Source organism: Odontomachus brunneus, unplaced genomic scaffold, assembly GCF_010583005.1.
Source record: "Odontomachus brunneus isolate Ranch 3 - 2012 unplaced genomic scaffold, Obru_v1 Obru_scaffold_016, whole genome shotgun sequence".
NCBI lineage: Eukaryota > Metazoa > Arthropoda > Insecta > Hymenoptera > Formicidae > Odontomachus > Odontomachus brunneus.
In genome coordinates this window covers 3076622-3094303 of record NW_022639466.1, presented here as the reverse complement: position 1 = coordinate 3094303, position 17682 = coordinate 3076622, and the positions used below count along the sequence as shown (strand labels likewise).

General features: G+C 32.7%; 5 protein-coding genes across 10 annotated transcripts in view; 2 read left to right on the top strand and 3 right to left on the bottom strand.

The window, feature by feature from the left end:
• The window catches only part of LOC116841498 (cadherin-87A), a 38878-nt gene extending 36653 nt beyond the window's left edge, over positions 1-2225 (top strand). The window contains exon 25 of the mRNA XM_032809502.1: positions 261-2225. Coding sequence (XP_032665393.1) covers positions 261-377 — 117 coding nt within the window. The 3' untranslated portion in view covers positions 378-2225. The remainder of the gene's footprint in view (positions 1-260) is intronic.
• On the bottom strand, positions 2133-3750 carry LOC116841503 (ribonuclease P protein subunit rpr2). 2 transcript variants are annotated; one of them, XM_032809524.1, is made up of 5 exons: positions 3600-3750; positions 3164-3218; positions 3029-3109; positions 2710-2801; positions 2133-2616 (listed from the first exon to the last, which is right to left on the bottom strand). In XM_032809524.1, exons 3-5 carry the CDS (start codon positions 3044-3046, stop codon positions 2325-2327), a joined length of 402 nt encoding a protein of 133 aa, XP_032665415.1. In that variant the 5' UTR covers positions 3047-3109; positions 3164-3218; positions 3600-3750; the 3' UTR covers positions 2133-2324. The 2 variants fall into 2 exon arrangements, with proteins under 2 accessions (XP_032665415.1, XP_032665414.1); XM_032809523.1 differs by having other exon boundaries at positions 3029-3090.
• Positions 3751-3885: 135 nt separating this feature from the next.
• LOC116841502 lies at positions 3886-6254 on the bottom strand. 4 transcript variants are annotated; one of them, XM_032809520.1, is made up of 5 exons: positions 5834-6254; positions 5651-5683; positions 5391-5546; positions 4651-4835; positions 3886-4425 (listed from the first exon to the last, which is right to left on the bottom strand). In XM_032809520.1, the coding sequence occupies exons 1-5, from the start codon at positions 5837-5839 to the stop codon at positions 4155-4157; spliced, it is 651 nt and encodes a 216-aa protein (XP_032665411.1). In that variant the 5' UTR covers positions 5840-6254; the 3' UTR covers positions 3886-4154. The 4 variants fall into 4 exon arrangements, with proteins under 4 accessions (XP_032665411.1, XP_032665412.1, XP_032665410.1 ...); XM_032809521.1 differs by having other exon boundaries at positions 5651-5668; XM_032809519.1 differs by having other exon boundaries at positions 5391-5668.
• Positions 6255-6403: 149 nt separating this feature from the next.
• Positions 6404-15123, bottom strand: LOC116841499 (wee1-like protein kinase). The gene is made up of 4 exons (XM_032809503.1): positions 14543-15123; positions 12307-12619; positions 10780-11662; positions 6404-10090 (listed from the first exon to the last, which is right to left on the bottom strand). Exons 1-4 carry the CDS (start codon positions 14781-14783, stop codon positions 9776-9778), a joined length of 1752 nt encoding a protein of 583 aa, XP_032665394.1. The 5' UTR covers positions 14784-15123; the 3' UTR covers positions 6404-9775.
• A 1188-nt stretch (positions 15124-16311) lies between these two features.
• The window catches only part of LOC116841572 (prenylated Rab acceptor protein 1), a 4136-nt gene continuing 2765 nt past the window's right edge, over positions 16312-17682 (top strand). Inside the window, exons 1-4 of one of the 2 annotated variants that reach the window (XM_032809651.1) lie at positions 16312-16477; positions 16576-16649; positions 16910-17143; positions 17265-17464. In XM_032809651.1, coding sequence (XP_032665542.1) covers positions 16475-16477; positions 16576-16649; positions 16910-17143; positions 17265-17464 — 511 coding nt within the window. In that variant the 5' untranslated portion in view covers positions 16312-16474. The other variant, XM_032809652.1, reaches the window with a different exon arrangement.

Here is a 17682-nt window from a genome sequence, read left to right as displayed (position 1 = left end):
CCTACTCATAATGTAAACGTAATTATCAGCATAAATACATACAACGACTTGAAATTATATTCTTAAGGTTTCTATAGTGTAGAGAAATGCTATGTCACGATTTTACATTGTGACAAAAAGAGTCTTCTGTCATATTTCTTCCTTGAATCGTAATATATCACATCAACCATAATATATCTTCTCTTTAATATAAATTAAGGAACTAATATCTAATAACTAATATAATAAATGAAGAAATTAATATCACGTTTCTTTGGCAGTTATACGAATCGGCAATGGGTTTCCAAGGATCAACGTTCCAGCCTTCACCGAACGTAATGCCGCAGCTCACGCTCGACCGCGATGGCCAACCCCAATTCGTCTCGGGGCTAGTATAAATCGACTACTCTCCGATACACCGAGCACACCTTCAGGCTGCCCCTCTACCCTCTTTCTATCTCTAAACAATCACTCCGTCGCCGTACGTTGTACCTCTTTGTCCGCGGCTCTTTTCTATTGCACGCGCGCGCGCGCGAAGCGAACAGGCGACTCGCATGCATACACCTCATTGACAATAACCGGGTTAATATGGTCGGGTTTGTCTTGCGAGTAGACGCGTGTACGAGAAGAGCAACACACACACACACACACACATGACATTTTACCCGATGACTCGCCGCCCCTACGTGTGCGTGTTGTGCGTGTGACTCCTTGTCCTTTCACAGTTCGAACTCTTCTAAAGCCGAGAGAGCTTGTGCGCGAAAGACTCAAGATGAAGAGTGACGACGAACGACAGTCAATATTAATATGGAGTAATTAAATCCCTGTAGCTGGTGTTTGCATGTATATATGTGTACGTTGCCAACCTGGGGTCCCCGTCTGTCTGACTTTGTTGTTGGATCTACTTTTTAGGAGAATCAAAAAAAGAAAACAAAGAAAAAGAGAGAGAAAAAGAAAGAATATACGCGCTAGATAAAAAAAAATAGGCACTGTGAGATAGCTCGACATGACCGAAGCTTGGCACGACAGATATATGTATATAAGTGAATGTGTAGATTCCGTCCAGCCCAGTTTACGTATTGTTACTATTATATTTCTTCGTTAGAGTCTAGTATTTTTTACATGTATTATTGTATATGCGTTTTCTCTCCTCCTCCGAGGTACGTTGTAAACACTCGTTTCGACGTTTGTGTGCGAGCGCACCTTATACGACGACCACATTCCACGACGACTACTGCCAACGTTTCGGTATCCATGTTGCGATATTCGGCGAACGAATGATCGAGCCATTGCCGCACAACGGAACATCCGACATACCAGAAGATTAATAAGTATAATTATTCTAAGTTATATACCGCGTATGTCTCGCTAGAGTATATATATTTATGTTTAAGGTAGAGTTCGTGAACGACTGATATCCTCTCTTCCCGATTAAACTGTGATTTGATTGCGCCCGAGGCACTGAGTGCAACGATTCGTTAACTCGTAATATTTTTTGCACGAGTCTCACTGGCGGTGGGCGGACATAGTCATATCATAGTTAGATGAAACAATGACATTCGTAGCGAATTCCATCGTCACACGGTGAAACGATCTTAGGGTTTGTCTTTTTATCGCTGAGCCGGTATACGCTCACGGAACTTGAAAAGAAACAGATCCAGACAACATAATGTCTAAAATCGGGACATAAGACGTCTTAAAGATCATTTTTAAGATGTCTTTCAGACGATTTACATATAAATATCTTTAAGGCGTCTTAAAGATTATCTTTAAGACATCTTATGTTCTGATTTTAGACATGTTGTCTGGGAGATAAACAGTTAAGATTTGGTGGAAGAAAGAGGGAAGTCACGGTGCGGGTCAGCGCGGTCAGTTCAGCAATAGAGAACGAACCTCATGCCTTCAACGTGAGAATTCAACGTGTCAGCATTAAACGCGTCCTACAACGCCTCATTCAAACCGTCCTCGACTAAGAACTGAGATTGTGACCTTCGAGAATTCTCTGCGAACGAACTTGTCGTTAAAGAATGTATCGCAACTACTCGAAATAACAGTAACTTAAACTTACGATATCAAGTTATTTCTAAGAACATTTAATGTAAAACCATTATCGGTATCATCATGATATTACTAGATGGTTATGAATATACCAGTTAGCGCAAAAGTCTCTCTGTTTATTAATTACAAATTTATTGTAATATTGTAACATATTTTATGTAAGTCATTAATAAAAAATATTCGTATACCAACTATCTTAAATTATTTCACGTCGATAATTAAATAATTGAGTTTTTCGCGAGATACAAGATTTATAATGGGTATTTTCAAAATGCTTTTCAGAGTATTTATTTTGATTCTTTGTCTTTCAAGTCAGTTAATATCTTTTGTGGGTCTGTTTGTTGAACATCTTCCTTTTTCAATCTCGGTGTGTAATCTAGAATCTCAATTATTGCCTGTGGGTCGTCGAGCCACAGTTTATGTCCTTTTTTTGTGGGAAATCGTTTAATATTCATACAAGTTAAGCATGTCCATTTAATGCCTTTAACAGGCTTTGAAGTTAATCTGACTCGAGCTGTTTCTCCAGGTATAAGTGGAGTTTGGCAACATTTACATAAGATCCTCTTTAAATCTGGTTCCCTATAAAAATTAATAATTTACATTGATTCATACTCTTTCTACAAGTTACTCATATATTTTTTTAAATGTCTTATAAAATGCTTGTAAACTTACATACGTAATACCGCTTTTCTAGCACAACCCACTATCATGTTTCCATAGTAAGATGATATCACCTTGTTTTTTAATGCCATCAGATGACTAGCCTAGTGATGTCCATTTTAAAAACAATAGTTATTATTACTTCTATATTATTATATCAAGCAAAAATTGGATTAGTAAAGAAATTAACTATTAAAGAACAATGAACAACATGTTGATTTCTCTCTCTCTTACCAGACACAAAGAATTAAAATATCTCTAGTATTCTTTGTACAACACATATAATGATAAGTAGTCAATTTATATCATAATTTCTTATAAATATTTATACCTGATATAAATAATTCATTCGTTCAAGAATATCCTTACTTTGGCAAAATTTGGTCCCGGTTTCTGTAAATATATATAAGTTCTATTTCAAATATATATACATATCAAGAATATATTGCAATAATAACTCACGTACTCATCATGAATCTTCCAAAATAATTATCTAGTGCTACAAATCCTAGGTTGAGGGTCTACAAGACACGTAAAGTTGATGACATATAGAAAAATATAAAACTGAATGTTGTCCAACAATGTGAAACGGAAAAGAAATATATTAAGTGATACTCGATTCCACTGAAAACAAAAGAGAATTCTAACCTCAAACTTACTGGAACATTGATGAATTTATTATAACTTTATTCACATATATAGTACATTTGATATTTAATACAATTACATATTTTTCCTCAGATTATTTTTATTGACTATAATAAATGAAAAAACTTATTTCTCAATTTTACAAATTTTCCTTCCATGGAAAGTCTAAATATTTTGAATTCTGAGTGAAACAATAAAGACTGATTATTTCCCAATATATTTCTTCTTCGTTCTATATAATACAGTATCCTTACTCTTATTTTGTTAATTACACGTAACACGAGCGGATAATACGCATGTAACACATGAGCCCTCTTTACTAACGCGAACGAACTTCAAGCTGTCAAAGTACTACAGCTGGATTTCATATTTGGTTCTATAGATACAGAGATATATAGGCTAGTGTTCATATAATCCATTCTTATACTTAAAATAGTCCTAAGATTATCTTCAAATACTCCATGAAATAATCTGTACATTTAAAGATGAATATATGATGATCTTAAATATATAATCTGGCTATAAATGAAAATAATATGATGAATAATAAATGCAAATAATTTATTGATATTAATTGAAAGTTCCTATTAATTGGGTCCTCCTTTTAACTCTTTATACTTCCTTTATTACATTATAATTGTAATAATATCTTATTTACTTCACTAATAATTATTTGCTAAGATATCGAACTTATTTTTGTTACTTTATATCATTATAAGTAAGGATATATATATATTGCCTTTCTATCTGGTATATATAAATGGAAATATAAAAATATAAACTGGAAATTATTTTTTTTAACTGTTTTCTCAATTTTTTGTGACTTTACTTGGTTTTTGTGCAACTGCCATGTTTATTAACGAATTTTCCCTTTTATTATTTTCTGATAGGGAAACTGATGCTAAACGCTTAATTACAGGAGTAGCGATAGACTTGACAACTGGTTTTTTCTGGTCTGAAGTGAACATGTCTGGCTCTTTGAATTTAGCTTTACACTTCCATGTCAAGTTTGGTGTAAATTCAACTTCCAACTCTTTAGAGTTTAAAATGCTTTCATCCGTATAGTCTTTATCATCATTTCTAAAAGACAAAAAACCAACAAATTCATTTACAGATAAGCAATAATTAGTAAAAAAATTCAGTTAACATCTGTTATAATAGCTATAAAAAGAAATTTAACATACAAAAAATACATAAAATGCAATAGGTAGCTAAATGAAAAGAATTTTTTCTGTTTAAAAATTTAAAATTTATATAATTTATTTTAAATATTTATGATATATAAAGATAAAAAATATCACATACCTATTATCATTTACTAGAATACTATCTTTATGTTCCTCATAATGATAGCCATACTCTGCGAGAACAATACCTATATTGTGACATTTTATTTTCAAATCCTCATATAATGTTTGAGTTTCATCTAAAAACTGATCGGTCTCCTTTAATAAAAGTTCTATTTCCATCCTTGATTTCCTCATTTTATCCTGTTACAATTACGTAATCACAGCTGATTCTTATTTTAGAATTTTATTGTTTATTTTATATTGTTGATCAACTATTTTAATGTTTTATATATCTTGCTTTATATCTTGCTTTATATATTCAAATGTTGAATAAGTATACTTTTAATAAAATCTATAATAAAAATGTTTTCTAAAAATAATGTAATACTATATAATACAAGTTTTCAGCTATACAAAAGAATAAATTCAAAATTTTTTTAGTAAAATATTGTTTTTGAGCTAGTATTTTTTCTACAGAGAGAATTATTTTATTTATCTTCTATAAGAAATTATGCTAAGAATAATTTCTGTAATAAAAGCAACATTTGAAAGCTGTCTATTAAAAACAAAAAACATATAAAAATAAAGATGTTTTATATATAAACTATATTCTAGACACAAATTTTTCTACAAAAACTAACTTTTGTATTTTGTTAATTAGTTTAAAAAAACTTTTAAAGATAGAGAGAGAGAGAGAAAGAAAGAGAGAGAGAAGTGCTTGATACTGGATATTTACATACTTCCAACGACACTTACGTTAATACCATAAATAGACTCCGACAGTTCCTTCATATGTGTATCTATCTCGGCGGTACGTTCACCATATCCACCGATCATGAGATGCGGCGTTTTCCAAATCTCAGATAGTCTATCGATACCATTGTCGATTTTATGTGTTTGTTGCCGTAACCTCTGAAAGTAACTTGTTGTGTTTGATTCCGGCGAATTCCCGCTCATTTTAACTTTTATGGATACTCTGAGCTAAGATTTAAAATTGTTTGAACTGTTGACAGTACCGGACGGGAGAAGAAGTCCTTCAAAATATATAGCTTCCGGTTTTTAATTTAAACATGGAAGAAGTCATTTCATAAAAGCCCATCTACAGTGAACGAAAGAATTGGCCAATCATAGCCGACTATTCTTTTTACGGCCCAAAATAATCGATTATGATTGGTCAATTTCTTATTCTTACTTCTTACCGCCATATTTTACGGCCATTGTAGATGGGCCTTTATGTTCATCTTCAGATGGTGTACGGATCATTTCATTGGCTACGAAATATCTGAAATGGAACCTAAGTCAATTTAAAATAGAAGATCCGATTTAAACCTTACATTACAGATGGTCTGAAGAATAATCTGAGAACAGTTTTTTTTACGTTTCTTTTGAAGAAATAAATGTAAAATACATCCAACTTACTTTTCTGTGCTATCGGTAAAATTGTTTTATTTGTGTCAGTGCTACGTACAGTTAGACCAGTATTTGTAATCAGATCTTATACTTAAGAACATCTTAATTTTATCTTTAGATGATATACGGATTATTTCATTGGTTACTGAGTATCTGAAGAGATAAACTTGACATTTCTCTTAAATATAAAATCCGATTGCAAATATTCGTCTTAGTTATTTAAAAAAAAACTCGAAAGTTTTCTTGTGTTTCAATATCAATTAAAATATGAGATAGTAAAAATTAAAGCTAGTAGAAATTTTAAAAACTAGAACAATCGTAATTAGTGATTGCATGAAAGAAATTTAAAAAACGGGAAATAATCGTAACAGTTTATTATTATTTATAATAATAATAATAAGTGTGGTAATAATTAATAGCAGTTAATAATTAATAGTGACAATAATAATAGTACGGTTAGCAGAATAACAGTTTGCAGTCTGCTTAAGAAACATGGTAAACAGGCACACATTCATGCTAATTCCTTCAACCTTGTTTCTTGTCATATATTGTAGAAAGACATGTTCTTCACTTATTAAATCGCTTATTAACGTGCCTTCATACAAAAAATTGTAACTTTCTATAGCGTCTTAAAACTAAATGTGCCGCCCAAGTCTTTAAGTGTAATCATACATGAGGTTTATGTACCGTTTTTACATTTGGTGTAATTACTTCCGATAAACTATAAAATTTAGCAAATCTCATCTCTCTATGTTTTTTTATTAGAAAATAAAAGATAAGAATTCTATTTTATCAGATATCATCAAATCATCATACAAATAGAAAATACGTCAAATCTGTTACTTAATAATAATCGGCAATGAAACGCAATTAAGTTAATTTATATGTTCTATATATTCGTAAGAATGAATAAAATTAAAAGAAAAGTCTTATCAATAATTTAAAGTAATGATATTTCAATGTACCTTATAATCTAGAAAAGTAACAAAACGCGTTACGTATATATTAAATCATAATACACAGAAAATACAGCACCTTCTTTGAAAAATAATTAATTGTGAACTTCCGTCAAATAAGTTTTACGAGTGTCTTTTTGAACAATACATTCATTCTTTGTAATATATTCTTAATAATCACTCTGTTACGAGAATAGAAGCTTCAACAATTGCGAAAAATAGCAAAATATATAATATAAAAAAATATTAGAACTCTATCTATCTGTCACATACAAGATTGGAAATAGAATTCACATATAAAAATATTTGAATAAATATACTTTGAATTTGAAAGAGAATGATAGTATGTAGTGGATGACGACAGTACATATTTAAAACTAGCGAAACAGATTTTTAGTTTTCTAATTTTTCCGTTTACTTTCTTGATAGCAATTGTATGGCACCTAAGTGCTGAACAAACTAAAAAATAAAAAAAAAGAACACTGATTTATTATACACACACATCGAGATTACTCTAAATATATATGTATAAAATATGTTACGTATTTTATACATATAACTTAAAATACCGATATAATGTTAAATATACAGATTGAACCAATCAAAACATTACAGACTAACATCTCAGAAGAAATATATTCGAAATAAATATTTCAGGTAAAAGTTATAAGATTTCGAGGAGAACATAAGATAGTAATGTCACTGCGATGGTGAAATATTTTTTCGAAGTTTATTTCAAGACCAATTTTTATTTTTTTTAATAAAATCATACAGTTTTTATAACAGAATGACCTTCTGTCTTAACTTGTGAATCGATTTACGAATTAAACGAATCACATTCTTCTCTTTAAAAAATAGAAATTAATCCAAAAATAACTTAGGAAAAACAATTTTATTGTCATAATAATAGTATTATCTTATGTTCCTCTCAAAATCTCACAACTTTTGTTTATTTTTTTTTCCAATAACATATTTCTTCTGAGATATTAATCTGTAACGCTTGTTTAGCCTACTTTGTAGAATAAGAATTCTAGAGCATGCTAAGCAATGATTAAGTTACTATAAAATATTATAAAAGTAAACTTAAAATTTTTTTCTTTCTCTTTTCAGTGGAAATGTCATGCTGAATCACACACTTATGATTTTATATGTTAGTTAGGTTATTCTACTCAATTCCGCGAAAACAAATATTACGATCTTTTCAGCAGAGTTAGATATTACATATGTATAAATCAATCATTTGATAAAATCATTTTGCAGTCTCAACCAGTAAAATATAACAGTCGTGCATGTCGGTCTAAATGCTAATATAATAATGACGAGGAACGTTGATTCTGCATTATGATATGAGAAAAACGATATAATTGGAATGACTCTAAATGATTAACAATTGATATTTTTTCGTTAAGCAGAGAAAATTGAGAATTACGAATAATGAACTAATACAAAATTTTTCTTTTATATTATATCATTTATGTGACCGATGGGTGTATGCATGACATTGCAATGGAAGACTATTAATTTTACAAAAGATGGGTAATAATAATAATAAGAAAAGACACAGTACCGTTGAATAGCTAGATAATAAATAACGCATTCTATAAAACACATATTGCAATAGAAAAATATATTCGTCAAGCTGAAGTTTCGCGCTTAATCCTTAAATTACATCATCTTAAGGACAAAGAAGATTACGTTTCCCTTATTTTTGGTAGTACACTGAATGAAATAAACAGTTAATATCAACGGGTAGATGTGTACTCGAAAGTCAGGTTTGTTATGTTCATACACAATAAAACTTGCTCCGTGTACAAGATAGTTCACATGACGTTGCACAGATTGTAAAAAAAAAGAAGTATTACAATTAGCAACAGGAATGTCTAAAGAATGAATATATAAGAATAATTTTTGTTGATATCAATGCAACTGAAACGTATTTGTCCAGTTGTGCATTGCTATTTATATAAAAGAAAATAAAGTGAAAAAAGAAACAAAATTTCATTGATAATAAAGCAGTGCCCGGAATTAGAAGTAATTGTCGAATATCACGTATTGTCTCCTGCTCGCCATTTGCGCTTTAGAATAAGCCGTTTAATGTTTGTACATACTTTCTCTCGTAGGTGCATCTGTATATCAGTGATAAAAACTTTGGTCCGCGAACAGCACGCATCAGCACGTGAGTGTGTACGTATCTCTCCCGTGCTGAAACTTTACAAAGTTTCTATCACTACTATATATTTGTAGAATTACTGACACGCATCTGTAGAAGCTCTAACGCACGAGCAACGAGGAGAAGACAGTAAACGCGACGTCCAAGAGTTATGTTTACAGTGCAATACTGACTATTGTCATAAAATGTAAAAAAGGCATGAGCATAATTATAAATCTGTAATTTTTTAAGATGAAAAGAAAAAAAATCTCTACTAAATCTCATACTGTAAGCATTGTATCAGTTTCAAGTAATCATAACATAATACACCTGAAAATATAGTTATGTGAAGATATATCAGATGCACTTTGTGAAAATGTACACGTGCAAATATCGTGTTGCAATAATTATCTAAATTCATTTACATGCAATTTTTCACTTGCTTTTACTTATCCCGTCTGCATAACATCAGCGTCTTATTATCGTATCAGTGATCATACTTACAAACTAGAATTAATACGATATCACAATATCAAGGCGTCTCGGGAAATCCTGCTTGCTCCCCGAATACCTTATCTCTTATTCCGTTTGTCTATACCACAATCTCAACACAAAAGGCTTTTCCTTCAAAAGTTTGTAGTGCTACTACTACGATTGACCCTTTTACCCACAATACGGGATGACGTTCTGGTGGGTGTCGGTCGCAGCTTGTAACCTCCAGCGTTCATCGTGTTGATAGCGGCGACATTAGGCGACGCTAAAGTTTTTAGGCACTTTGCCGCCTGTTGAAGCTGCTTCGATAAAATCTCATTTTTCACTTTCTCTGCGTTCAATTCTCTTCGTAATTGTGCTTTGGTTTTATTGCCGAGAGGACACAGAACTCGGTGTTGTATCAGTGATATTGCGGATGGTCTCATTTCCGGATTGGAATGAATCATCAGCTGCAAATAACGAAAAGATGATAGTACAAAGAATTTTTAAGCAGTATGCACAATAAAATAATTAATATTAATAAAACAGGATAAAAAAACAGAAAAAAGACTATTTCATATCCTTTACTTATTTTCTTCAACACAATTTGTGCCACTATAAATATAAGAAAATATTTGATAATGAATCATAATTCAACAGCATTAAACTGTATTTTAAACAGCTTTACTACGATATTTTCAAAGCATGCACGCACGTGTTTAAAAAATTACGTGATAATTTATGTAAAAAATATTCGCTGATGTATTTATGTTAAATTCTTGCGGTTTCATAAAATTTATGTCAAGTTTGTCTCGCGCACATTCTAGTCGATTCAACCAACTTTTGATTCATTAGTAATATATACTCAATATAAATATATTACTGTAAATGTATTTCTATGTTAGACCAATCTGAAATATTCAAATAAATGCAAACTACGCGATATTATCACGCGTCGCGGAGTAAATAGATTTAAAAGAGGTAAATTTCCACGGATCCGTTAAGGACACAGGTCGAGAATAGTTTGAATCGCAGATAGTCAAAATTACTGATCATACGCAGGAAAATAGCCTTCAATCATCTTAGATTCTACCGTCATCTTATCGTAAAAAAGCTATCAGTAAAAATTAAGAAGTAAAACTTTCGATCGAGAACGTACCTTCAGTAAACCATTGAAATCGCGGCTGTAATGCGATAATTCCTTCAAATTTCCCTGCCTGATTTCGTGCCACGCGGGTCCATTCTTCGGCAGGGGCCCGCCGCCGCCTGCCTCATAAACAGTCAGTCCCAAGGCGAAGATGTCGGCCTTGGGCAGATGAGCGAAATCCTCGTGCAGGATCTCCGTCGGCAGGTAACGACAATCGCCCTCCTCCACTTGTGGATTGTTGATAGACGTTACATGGCCAAGGTCACCGATCTTATAGGTTATTTCTTCCTCGACGGTCTCCTCCTCGTCGAATCCATCGTCGGCGGAGTCGTAGTTCACGGCCAGCAATCGTTTCTCCTTGGAAATGAAAATATTGCCCGGTTTGATGTCCATATGCACCAGTTGCATGCTATGGATGTATCGCAGGCCCTCCACTACGTGCAGCAGCAGCTGGCGCAGCTCCGGTTCGGACAGGTGTATCTTCTGCGTCTGCAGACGAGCGATCACGTCCGCCAGGCTACCGCCGTTACAATACTCGTTCTGGATGATCATGTGATTGTTCTCCGCCCAGGCGGAGTAGTAGCGCACTACGTGTTGGTGTTTCCCGAGCACGGCGTGCGCGTATACCTCGTTCAGCGCGTTCTTCTCGTTGATGCTGCCCGCGACCGGCTTGATGCTCTTCTTGATGGCATACGTACAGCCGTCCAGCCGATTGATGCACTTGTAAACAGAACCGAATTCGCCGGTCCCGATCAGGCCAAGTTCATGAAACTCTTGGTGATAACGGGTTATATTCGAGGTCTGCAGCGCCACGCGTTTCGTCACTTGCTCGATATCATTGTCGGAATCCTCGGAGTCGGCAAGATCGAACTTTGGTATCTCTAGGTCTGACAAGCTAATTTCACAAAAAGATAATGCATTAATGAGTTAAAAGAAACGTTTGTCCATTCTGTTCTTATCTTATTAGCATTAGAGTAAAAGGACTTCCTTTCAAGTAATCTAGGTCTATATCGGCAAGATTAAGATTCTAAATCACCTTCCAAAGATTCCAATCGCCATTCATTGATTATGATAAAAATATTAAAAAATATTAAATGAAAGAATGTGATTTTTTTTACAACATATATATCTAAAACCAGTGAACATGTGCATGGGGAAAGGACTCTGCCCTCCTCTGTACGTTCATTTTAAGAGCATATAATCTAACACAACCTAAACTAGTTTTCTTTTTTAATTTAGTTTTTCATAAATATTTGAAGTTTTTCTACCCTATAATTTTATTTTTGTTCTCTTATCTTACATGAATAGTGATAGGAAAAGGTGTTTTAAATTTTATCTTATTGTCTGACTTTATCTTGTGTTGCCTTGCCTTTTAAAGAATCCTCTACTCGACAATAACAGAGTAATTTGTAACTTAAATCAAATTTAATATGATTTTTATTGGTAAAGAATTTTTTTCTTGCTATATTATGTTAAAAAGCAATAATGCACGATAAAAAATATTAGTGAATAAAAGTAAAATATTAATAGAATGTTTACCTATTGAGACTACGTTTGGATCTGGTTCTTTTCCTTGCTGCTAGTAACATACCATTAGGTGTAAATGGATTTACATTTGCAGCAGGAAAATTTATTTCAGATTTACTTGGATGAATACATGGCCTTGGTTTCTCTAAAGAGAACAGCCTATTACATTTCGGAATAAACGGGGTATGCATCACGCTCTTTTCCATTAAAGTTTTTGGGGTTGCAGGTGAATCAAATAAACGTAATGCACGAACACGCTTATATGGTGGACTAGATGCCAGAGAACTGCTACTTTCATGAACAGGTATCTTAATGCTTGCAGTACCTGCAAGTAAACATTTTCCAGATATAGATGATCCTTTAGTTATTATAAAAGAATACAATCAATTAGTAGAATATTTCACAATTAATCAGAGATTGAAAAGAACATTCTGTTTTTAAAACAAACAATTCTATGTAATATATGTTACTTTTATATATATATATATATATATATATATAAATGAGATATCTACACAAGCATTGCTTATTAATCTTTTTTATATTTTCTTTAGCCCACACATTCTGAACTCTCTCTTACCAGTAAAAGTGTCTCTAAAAATAACTTATAAACTTTCTACTGAAGTACTTTGAAACTTCCTAATAGGCCATTTTTAAGTGTACTTTTGACAATAAAAGAAAGTTCAGAATATGAGTCCTTATATGTAAATGTATATATAACTGAAATCTTATTAAGGAACTTTAACTGAAACAAGACATGTTATTCATTATACATACCAATTTATTTTTGTACAAAGATTTCATTACTTTTTTTAATACAAAGGTTACATTTATTTTATAAAACAAGTATGTTTCTGTTATATTTTTTATAAATTACGAAAATAAAAATGATTGTAATCAAGCCATAATTTTATTTACAATCATTGTTTCAGAGATTGTATTAATTCTTAAACGTGTGTGCGTGGTACTGAATATCGCATCATGAAATTATTTATAATTATTTATTATTATTACTTATTATTTTGTTTATATAGTTAAATTATGATAAAAAATTAGAAATATCCTATAGAGAAAGAAATAAAATATATCAAGTAATAAAATATAACATTAGAATTTTGTGCATTCCTAAATTAATATTATATAAAACTGTGACTAGTCATAACTTGAAAATTAAAAACAAAAAATATTAATTTAAAACCTTTTAAACAGAAACATATAAATATAAAAACATGAACAGAAATAATAATAACATAAAATGACACAATAGAAAAGAGAAACACGTTACATATAATTTTTCAGAAAAATCAATTTTACAGTATGGAGTGTCGTTATACATCTGCTTAAGAATTAAGCACTAAAGAAAATAAATATGCATGATGCAAAGAAATTGTATAAATATATAATATCAATTATCTTCATACATCATACACTACTCATCGCCATTCCTCATGCACTACATTCAAGTAAATATTCTACATAATGCTTGAGATATTAAAGTAGAAATTAGAAAACAAGAACTGGCAGATACATGTAATAATATAATTACTAAAATAACTTATCCTCAGAATAATTTTCAAATTAATAATGAGGTTCTTGTACAGCATAAATATAGATTATATCTAATTATAGTTCCAGATAGGATCATTTTTAAATATGATACTACTTATAACTGATATAAAAGTCTGTTATCTGTACAGTAATATTCAGTTCTGTATCTTGTTTGTTGATATGCCAGATTGAAAAGATATAATTTCACAAGATTCAAATAATAAGCCTGTTTCCCTGAATTTCGAACATACGCTTTTATCGCCTTAAAAAACCGAAAATACAGAAAATATACAATATAGAAAATATTTGCTTCAATGTATATTTGAGATTAGCTTGACTTATCTCTCTCTTCTTTCGCGCGACGCACATAGAAAAATAATTCACAAACTGACGTACATTCAACGCGAAATATACGAAGCCATAAGTCTGTCTTTCTTAACTGAACTGATGCACACTGATGCAATAAGTTGGAGTAAAACAAATATATTTTGTTTGCACCAATTCAGGCAGTTCAGCTAGGAAGAACAGAACGAAGATTAGCAATCTGAACAAAGCTCGGGCGTTCAAAATATTGAAGAAGAGGAAGAACAGACCTTATGTGTGTGTATGTGTCAATTCAAAGTTGCGATACATCACGAGAATGAGGTCGAGACGTTGCGAAACACTGAGCATGCATCTACAAAATGAGAGCCTGTCTTACCTGTCATAACAGCCGGAGCAACCTTGTTATTATTGTTAGTCCGTAGACTGGGTTCCGGACCGGATTCCATGTAGTTGAAGAAGAGTTTACGCGGTTGCAGCGGCGAGCAGAAGTCCTCCACGGAGGTGTCCAACAGATCGTCGACATCGCAGCCGGAGCTGTTGGTGCGACAGCTGACGTTCAATTCCTCATATTGCGGCATGTTGCACGCTTCGAAGTGTAGCTTCTGTACGACGTCCATCCAATCGCCGCGTATCTCACCGTCGTGTTAATCTCTTTCTTTCTCTCTCTCTCTCTCTCTTTTTCTCCCGTCACACACACACACACACACGATGTGGGAAGAATTTCGCGTCACGGGCAAGCGTGACGCGATATCACGGGCAGCAAGAACAGCGCGAACCCGTGAAAACCACCCGATGACGCGGGGGCATATATGTCGAAAACTGATAGAACGCAACACTTTAATTAATACTCTATTGAGCACGTTTATTCAAAACTGATCTTTCGTACGGCGCACGCCTCATGCCTCACGTTCGTTATGGCGTACGAAACGCGTCGGGATCATGGCCGGCTACAGTGGCCAATCCGCGCGCATCTTACAAACGTTTTGTCGACGGGCGGCCAGGATGCGCTCCAGACGCGGTGGGCTGTTTGCGCATGCGTGACAAAACTTCCAAAAGATCCAGGGCCCCTATTCTTGAAATTTTTGCGTATACGTAATTTTCATTGCGCAGCTATTTTATGGTATCATTAAAACTTACGGATACGCTACTATTTCAAGAATAGGGGCTACGTTCCAAAGTGTCCTTTTTGAGGAAAACTTTCCTGAAAATTTTTAGTACATATAAAGGTCGTTCTACATTAGTTGCAAGCCGATCGCAAGCAGACGCAATTCTTATTGCAACAGCCAATCAGAAGCATCAATAGTGCTATTGACTCTTCTGATTAGCTGTCGCAACATGAGTGCAATCGACTTGCAACTAATGTAGAACGACGGTTAAGGTGCGGGTCTAATGGTCCGTAAACATATCCGTATCCATAAAGGCCAAATCACACTAGCGATTGGCGATTGACAATTGACAATTAAAGATTAGATTTTAACGAATCAACAAGCTTCAGCCTTGGCTTGCTTTGTTCCCATATAATCACGACCAATCACGACTCGATTTTGTTTATGGTTATGAATACGATATGTTACGGACCATTGGACCCGCACCTTTAATCCCGATCTACAATAGGTTTAGTAAGCCTTAAGAAATTGACTGATCACCGTCGAATTATAAAGGAATAATCAATCGTAATTGATCAATTTCTTACGGTTTAGACCTAGTTCCACAATCTTCAGTTAACTTAATTGGCTGGTTATTCTATTGGACTTGACCAATCGCATTTGACATTAAGAAGAATTAATCAGAATTAACCAATCACTATTGAGACTTAACTGGTAGTTAAAATTAAACGGATGTTGTCGAACTTGGCCTTAAAGTTTACTACACCTATTGTAGATCGGGACTTAATTGATTAATCAGAACAAAAAGAACCAAGATTTCTTTATCGTGATTGCTTAAGAATGTTACTCTATTCGCCGAATAGGATTTTGGATCGTAATCCACATCAGGAATGTATTTTAAATATTATATTAGAAAAACGAGAAACAATTACTTTGCATATTGATAAACTCTTGCAATTTTTTAAATTCCGTTTCCATCGTCATTATTGTAAAAATATATACTACACGCAAAATTATTTGGCGGTCACATGATCAAGTTCGTCATCTGCTAGCTCGCATTTCAGATTTACAGTACAGATTTACGGAAAACAACTACGATCCGTTATACGCTACAAATGTTTTGAAACGCCGTATAGACCAATCATGTTCTTTTCTCAAGCATTTTAAAACATTTACAGCGTCTAGTGGATCATTCTCGTTAAATGGTACTGATAGTGTTTTCCAAACGCACCTTTTGTATTGAATGTATCAAATTTTCGTGAAGAAAATTAATTTTGTGTAATATTGTTTAAATTTCCCTTAGGAAATCATGGTGAAAGTAGAAGTTCCGGTAGGGGAAATGCAGGTTCCGCCACAAAAATATAAAACTACAAATGGGTAACATATTTTTTCTGAGATATCATTAGCTAACCTACAAGCGAACGTCACAATATGTGATTTCATTGATTATAAGCCTGTTCTTTGTAGCTGCATTGCTGAACTAGTGCAATAAGTTAGAGTGAGAAAACGTATATCTGTCTCACTTCAATATATTGCACCAGTTCAGCAGTGCAGCTACAAAGAACAGGCCTTATATCGTGTAGTTTTTTTATGTCATGCATTTTTTAATTGATTTTTTTATTTATATTACTTTACAGATTTGAATTTCTTCAACTGCCTCAACTGCCACTTGAGCAAATAGGTTATCCTCAAGCCCAGAACTGGATTGAACACAGAAAAGCTAACATTCGACCATGGTCATTATTTGTCAATACAAACAATATTAGACCACCTCCTAATATAACAAGATTGAGTAAACGAATTGTGAAGAACATTGAATACTTTCAAAGCAATTATCTATTTGTATTTGTTGGGCTTGTCATCTATTGCTTGTAAGAAATACGTTATTACATTCTTTAACATATATATATATAACATCAGAAGAGTATCACCTCTAAGTATTTTTCATTAGCTATATAAATTCTGATATATGATCAGATCTAATTTTTTTAGGATAACTTCACCTCTATTATTATTAACTGTTGTTGCGTCCCTTGGAATATGCTACAAGCTTTCTCAGCGGCATTCTAAACAAGAGCTAACAATATTAAATATGAAACTGACTTTAGCACAGGTATATTCCTTAGTTGGAATTTGTTCGCTGCCTGTATTTTACTTAGTTGGTGCACATGCAGCTGTATTTTGGGTACTTGGTAAGTAATATATTTTTTTAAGTATACAATTCATCTTATTTAATTATTTATTGATATATTTAGTTGTATGAGAACAGTTAGAAATAAGTAGATGTAATATATGACACAATTTCTTTTAAGATTTAAGAATACACATACACACAATGATGCATGTATATATATATATATATATATATATATATATATATATATATATATATATGTATATATATATATAT

Excerpts from the sequence above, each read along its gene's own strand:
- LOC116841502 (XM_032809519.1), bottom strand. The coding sequence starts at position 5,591 with ATGAGCGGGAATTCGCCGGAATCAAACACAACAAGTTACTTTCAGAGG. Across the intron at positions 4,836-5,390 it reads AGTCTATTTATGGTATTAAC|GATAAAATGAGGAAATCAAG; the intron begins GTAAGTGTCGTT and ends TAATTGTAACAG. Across the intron at positions 4,426-4,650 it reads ATTCTAGTAAATGATAATAG|AAATGATGATAAAGACTATA; the intron begins GTATGTGATATT and ends TTTGTCTTTTAG.
- LOC116841499 (XM_032809503.1), bottom strand. The coding sequence starts at position 14,783 with ATGGACGTCGTACAGAAGCTACACTTCGAAGCGTGCAACATGCCGCAA. Across the intron at positions 11,663-12,306 it reads TCCAAACGTAGTCTCAATAG|CTTGTCAGACCTAGAGATAC; the intron begins GTAAACATTCTA and ends TTGTGAAATTAG. Across the intron at positions 10,091-10,779 it reads ATTTCAATGGTTTACTGAAG|CTGATGATTCATTCCAATCC; the intron begins GTACGTTCTCGA and ends CGTTATTTGCAG.
- LOC116841503 (XM_032809523.1), bottom strand. Across the intron at positions 2,802-3,028 it reads GAATGAATTATTTATATCAG|GCTAGTCATCTGATGGCATT; the intron begins GTATAAATATTT and ends GGACATCACTAG. Across the intron at positions 2,617-2,709 it reads AGAAAAGCGGTATTACGTAT|GGAACCAGATTTAAAGAGGA; the intron begins GTAAGTTTACAA and ends TAATTTTTATAG.